Source organism: Frankliniella occidentalis, unplaced genomic scaffold (assembly GCF_000697945.3).
Source record: "Frankliniella occidentalis isolate FOCC.00 unplaced genomic scaffold, Focc_3.1 Scaffold20, whole genome shotgun sequence".
Lineage (NCBI taxonomy): Eukaryota > Metazoa > Arthropoda > Insecta > Thysanoptera > Thripidae > Frankliniella > Frankliniella occidentalis.
In genome coordinates this window covers 2,895,709-2,901,967 of record NW_026267150.1, presented here as the reverse complement: position 1 = coordinate 2,901,967, position 6,259 = coordinate 2,895,709, and the positions used below count along the sequence as shown (strand labels likewise).

At 58.8% G+C, this 6,259-nt stretch overlaps 1 protein-coding gene across 2 annotated transcripts in view; it reads left to right on the top strand.

Annotated features, from left to right (window-relative positions):
• Window positions 1–2,713: 2,713 nt before the first annotated feature.
• Window positions 2,714–6,259, top strand: part of LOC113207253 (GTP-binding protein Rhes) — a 12,805-nt gene continuing 9,259 nt past the window's right edge. The window contains exon 1 of one of the 2 annotated variants that reach the window (XM_026423744.2): window positions 2,714–3,021. In XM_026423744.2, coding sequence (XP_026279529.2) covers window positions 2,737–3,021 — 285 coding nt within the window. In that variant the 5' untranslated portion in view covers window positions 2,714–2,736. Of the gene's footprint in view, window positions 3,022–3,341; window positions 3,434–6,259 lie in introns of those variants that run through there. The other variant, XM_052264561.1, reaches the window with a different exon arrangement.

The window sequence follows — 6,259 nt, the reverse complement described above, 5'->3', positions numbered from 1 at the left end:
GCATGTAAAAACAAACACGAAGGGTATACCTCTTACATAGGGGGTAACTGGCTCCAATAACAAGGGCTCACAGTCCAGCCCACTCCTCTGCTCCCTGCTTGCTACGAACCCCCACCCCCCACCCTAAAAAAAAACTGTGACTCATGCACTGGAAAAGGATATAATCATGCTTAAAACTTGGTGCTATCGTACTGGGTGGCCGATCAGTGCCTGCATATGCGGTTCAAGTAAAATCAGAAGAAGGGACGGCTTAAAGCACCCACCTATTATTTAGAAAATTCATCTCACTACCTAAAAGTGTCCATCGGATCTCTTGAAACCTAAGTGAGTACTTGAATGCAGTACCTTCTGCATACATGTAGTACGCGGAAGGTACTGCAAGGTAGACACTTATTGTTTTTCCAGAGAGAACACTTGACGGCAAATTGAGAGAATTGATTTGAATCAGGAGTACTGCGAACCACGTTAGTCTTTGTGCCCCGCGAAAGAAAATAGAACGTTGGTAGGGAGTAGAGTGAGTTTGACAATGTGGCGGCATCCCGCGGCAACTCTACCTGGGAGCCTTGCGGCTACCGCTGACCACTTTGCGTCCCTGGCCACGGGGGGTAGGCCGAGACAGTTTTCAAAGAGAGGCGCATGCAAACAACGAAACGCCGTCTGTCTGCTCGGTCTGTCCACCCAAAGTTTGGTTCGCTGGCTGGGACGGACTGCTTGGCGCGCAGTAGTGCGACTTTGTAGTTTCGAGATTGTTTGTCATTGACGAACGAGGCGAGGGACGGGGCGGAGCGGCGCGGGGCAGAGCGGGGCGGCGCGGGGCAGGGCCAGGTGCTGCCCCTGGGACACTCTTGCATCGCAGCGACGAGGTGCTCGTCTCTGCTGTCGTTAGTCCGCTCGGTGGAGCGTGCTTATTGTGTGGGCCCCAGCTGCGCCCGGCGCTGCCTCCTGGCCGACGGCCGCCGCTTTAGCCGCCGCCACCCCTCGGACCGAGCAGGACCGAGCCGCGGGCTCAGCCGCGGGTTTAGCCTCGCTCGACACTGCAGGAGTGCTAGGGAAGCGCTGGATGGGGGTTTATGGAAGACCGTTTGGTCCAGAGAACCAAATTTAAAACGGACGAAATTTTTGTGAATTAAATTTTACCCGTCTCGATGCAATGAATTCGTAAAGCTGACTCTTTTTGATTGGTGCCACCGGTTAAAAACTGAACATTTTTGGGCATTGGGGCGAATTAGAATAGGGAACACGGTCTCATCTGCAGTTGTTTTTTTATCTACTTCCATGATCCATTCTTCGATGAAAATTCTTTTCGTATCATCGTTATCATTCATCAATTTGTGTAAGGATACCAAAGAACAAAAATAATGAAGACGTTTAGCGATCGTTAGAAAAGGGCATTATTCTCAGTTTGCTGGTTGATCGGCTGGTCGGCTTTTACCCACCTCCCACGATAACCTCTCCCCGAAGCGTAGTCTCTCTTTTTCTCGACCCCATAAACGCGAGCCATCATGACTGGGCTGCCCTCCTGAAAGCGGATGAGGAAAAATGGGAGGGGGGAGGGCGGTTGGAAAGGGACGCGAAGCAAGCAATTTGTTTTGCGGCGCACAACATTTCGTGTCATCATCAAATTTACGCTGTGCCAGCCCCTCAAATAATTCATGATGCTCCGCGAGGCACGGCGGTGTGGCGTGGCGTGGCGTGGCGTGGCGTGGAGGGCTGGTGTGGGTGGTGGCGGCGCCGCGTGTTGGAGGGCGGCTGGGGCCACGGCGGCTGGGCGGGGGCCTGGCTGGGGCCATAGCTGGGGTCAGGAGGGAGATGGCCCGAGTAGGGTGTGGGATAAGCCTTTGGGGCGCCCACGCCGTCGGGACCACCCCACCCCACCCCGCCGAGCCACCCCAACCCACCCCACCAACATCCCACGCTGCGGGGAGGAAGAACACGAAAAGCGTAGGCGAGTCTGCCCGGGAATTAGCGGACGCTTTTGCCTTCGCCAACACGACAACAACCCCGCCTCGCCGCACCCCACGTCGCTGAGAACTGCTAATGCGATTGCTTGTCGAGGTGGTGGGCAGAGCGGGGCAGAGTCGCCTCCGCCGCCGTCTCCGCTCTCCCACGGCCCGCCCCCGCGGCGCCCACCCGCCGTGTCAGCCCTGCCAGTTGCAAGCCAGTCCACCTCCTCTCTCCCTCGCCTCACGCTGCTCTCCTGGTCCCCAGCGGGGGCTCTCCTCTCACCCCACTCCGGGCCAACTGTGCCAAAAAGAATTGGCCCTGCTCTGCGGTCGCCTGTCCCGAGGCGGAAAGCGGAAAGCCCCTTCCTCCGTCGGCCTGCTGTCACGCGCCAGTCCATTTAGACCGTCGCCCCCTTCGCGTCCCTGCTCCTCCACTCGGGGCCAAGGCCTGCGTCGAGGCCCCGGACAGGTCAGGGCCCGGCCGGGGCCCGGCCCGCTCGCAATATCACCACCCCACGGCATGGCGCGGGATTCGTATTCAAATGAAATGACGCTCCCCGGAGGAGTCGGGGCCGAGGTCGGGCGGGTCGGGGGACGGTGCGTCGTCAGCATAGCAGGAGCTGGCCGGCCCGGGGGCGGCTCCTGCGGCGCACCTCCAAAGGCCTTGAGGGAGACACCCCGCCCCCAGCCCCCAGCCCCCTGGGTTGGCGCTGTCAATCTCTTCAGATTAATTACACGGCCCTCGTATCTTTCGTTTGCTTTCAGGGCGGGTCCCGCCGTCAGCCGCGTCGCCATGGACGCCGAGGAGAAGCTGCGCGGGCAGCGCTGCCCCACGATGCTGCTGCCCGGGCCGTCGGCCGGGCCGCCGCCGCCGCTGCTGGTGCCGGCGCTCTCCCCCGTCAGCAGCAGCCGCCTGCACGCCGCCCGCACCGGCAGGTCCCCGAAGACGCTGTCCTTCAGCGACCGCGTGCTGACGCAGCCCAGCGAGGACCAGCCCGAGGAGGCCGAGCCCCTGGGGGCCCTGGGGCAGGTCCGGCCCGGGGAGCAGGCTGTCACGGCTCAGGGGGAGGCCACCGAGGTAAATCTAATCTCGTTACAGTGACCTTCGACCTTCACGGGCCCTTCGCCTTCCTTCCTGGGCCGCTGCGTGGCCGCTGGCTGAGGTCGAGGGCACCTTGCCCCCCTCGGTGTGTACGCACGCGCGCGCACGCGCCGGCGCACGCGGTACGGAGGGGACCGCGGCGCGGCGGCCGCCGTACCGAGGAAGGAAAATAAAGAGGGGGAATGATCCTTCGTCCCTGATGTTGTTTCAGCGCAGAGCTTTGTACACTGCCAGCAAAGCCAGCGACCTCGGCTCGGCGTATACTCGTGCCTCTTCTTCATTTTCATCTCTTCCGTTTCAGCAGTCGTGAGAGTGTCCCTCTCCCGGCGGACGCGCGGGTCGTACTGAATCATCCCGTGCGCGAGTTCTGCGCATAGCAAACGAAACGGTCTGATGTTTCCTGGCGTGTTGTGTGTGTGTGTGGAGTTTTTGAAAACCTGTCCCACCATGCAACTGTTTCTCTTCCTTTCTTGCGGTTTTTGAATGGCATATTATTTTGTTGTTGATCCACCCCCCGCCAGCTCGGTAGAATGGACCCAATGGACCACTTCGATACCTATTAGCCTTATATATTCGTCTCTTTCCGTGATAATTTGTTTGTTAAGCATTGAAATCTTTAGAGAGACAACACTCCAGTAAATTAGTGATAACGGCTTTGAACGGTTATTGCTCGTGCCCCCTTCTCTGTGTGTACATCCCGAATCATTGCCGGAAACACAATGCTCGGCTCTGTTTACACAATGGATTAAAACTTTTGATTGGGCGTCCGAGAGAGCATGGCCTGCCTGGGTTTGGCCCTGGGGCGGCGGACCTTGAGCGAGCAGGCCCCACGCCTTGCCTTGCGGTCAGGGGCTCGGCAGCCGGGGAGCCCGTCAGACCGTTTGGAGTGAAAATTATTCGAGCAAGAGCAAATAACCCAAAAACACAAACGGGGGAGAGGGGAGGGGGCTCATGCGGAGCTGTGCGGAGCGGGATCTGAGCTAGAACCGGTAGAGCTTCTCTTTTACTAAACTGATGAAAGGGTGCAAATATGCACAGGCTCGCTATCCTGCCAAGGCAGTCCAGCGCTCGGCAGCAAGCACAGCGAAAAGGCGGGGCGGGGGGCGCTAGAGAGGCCGACGGGGTGGAAAATATGGCGTGAACGGTCTAAACTTCAGCATCATTTTTCAACAACAGGAAAAAGAAAAGGAGGGGAGAAGCGGACGCTCAACAAAAGAAGCTGGTGACGGGGGTAGGAGGGGAACTCCAGGAGAGATGCGGGATTGGGATGGACGGAGTGGCATAAACGGGGCAAAAAATCAACATGGGGAAAGAAGCTGTGTGGAATAATATCGTACGGGAAATGTATAGGCACAGGCTCCATCACATATGGGTTGTGTCGGGGCTCCCTATCTCGCTAAGGTGTTGGGACAGACGCTGCGTGCGGGCGCTTGGACAACGAGGGCGGCTAGGGTAGGGGGGAGGGAGGTAAAACGATACTGGCCCCGGGTCCCCCGGGTCCCCTGGCAGCGGCCGACTGCTGCCGTCCGTCCGGGAGATCGATGTATCGCGACAAAAGGTTTGTGTCGACGCGACCGGGCCCAGCCCGACCCAGCCCGACCTCCACGAGTTAATTAGTTCCGAGGCACAAGGTCACCGTGTGGCGGCCGGGGAGCGGGGAGGAGTGGCGGGGAGGGAGAAAGGGGGCGAAAGGGTGGACCGGGGGCGGACAGGACACTTTGTTTCCAGCGACAGTCTCATTCAATTTGGTACTTTGACGGCTGCTGGCCCCGGCGGCCGGCGCGGGTGTAGGTATTGGATCCGATCCGGACCACTGCCCATCGCTCGGCCGCGATCGGATCGCCCCCGCACAGCCCGGACCGGGCTCGAACTCACTGTTCGCGAGCACCAGACCGACCAGACCCCACCTTACCCCTCTCCGGAGCCACAGCTCATCTCTCTCTCCCTCTCCATCTCTCTCTCTCTCTCTCTCTCTCTCTCTCTCTCTCTCTCTTTATCTCTCTTTCTCTCTCCACCTCCCTCTCTCCACCTCCCTCTCTCCCTCTCACCTCCTCTCACTCTCCCCCAAAAAGCGCGTCAACTCCTTCTGAATAAAATAGGAGGAGCAGTCAGAGTGGCACAGTGGTCTCCAGCAGGCACACCAGGCCAAGTAGGTGGCTGAGGGCCTCAAGGGGTTGTTTTTTTATTGTGGGGCTGAGTGCTTTTGTGGTTGTTTGTTCCTTTTTTTGGAACAGGGGGCAATGGGGAGGGATGGGCTGCGGGCTGGAGGCTATGGCTCGGCTCGGCCGTGATGACGTGGAGTGGAGTGTCCGCCCCTCGCTCACTTATTGTCGTCCCCGAGGTGGGGGGGGGGGGGCACGTCAGGGCACGAGGGTAGGACCCCGCCGCCCCACCAAGGGGGGATCATGGGATTCCAGCGGTGACGTTTCCCGGCGCCCCCGAGCAAACACGGCGACCGACTATGATCTCGTGCCCGTTGCGTGCTGCGCTGCGCGCGCGTCCCTCTGCGACACTCGTGTCTGGCGGCGGAGCGGGAAGATATCCAGTTAAAGTCGGAAAGTGAGGACGATTGAGTGGCGAGGCGACACCGGGTGACGCCGGGTGAAGAAGCCGAGTGCGAAAGCGTCTAAGCCTCCTCGCTTGTGCACTTCTGCGCTTTCTCACTCGCCCTCTCTCGGCCTCACTCGGTTTCGCCCCACTTCCTACTCGGCCTCACTTTTCGACTAGCTGGATTATCTGCCGTTCGTTCGCCGCGAGTCTCACACTATGACGGAACAAGGCGTCGTAGGGCGGGAAAGTCAGCGGGAAATCACAAGACGAGCCTTGAAAGCAGCGCTGTAAGGGCTGCTATGAAAAGACCAACCGTACTACTCGACTCGAGCTGGCGTTTACTCACAGTCAACAAAGAATAAAACAAAAAGCGGGCTCAAGGACGTCATTCTCCTCTTATTAATAAAAATGATTCAAACTCTTTACTGTAATGTCAATAGCGGAGGGAAAACACGAATAAGAACAGAAACAATAGTAAAAATAAAAACAAAAGCAGCAACAACAACGGTGTGGGATAGGTGCTATAGGAAAGAGGGGAGGGAAGTAGTATGGGAGGCACTTTTCTACCGTTTTGCCTACCTCGCAGGGGCTCTGGTCTGGGGCCGGGCGGCTCGCCTCGGCGCAGGCGGTTGGGTCGTGGTGGGGGGATGGGTTGTGGAGGGGG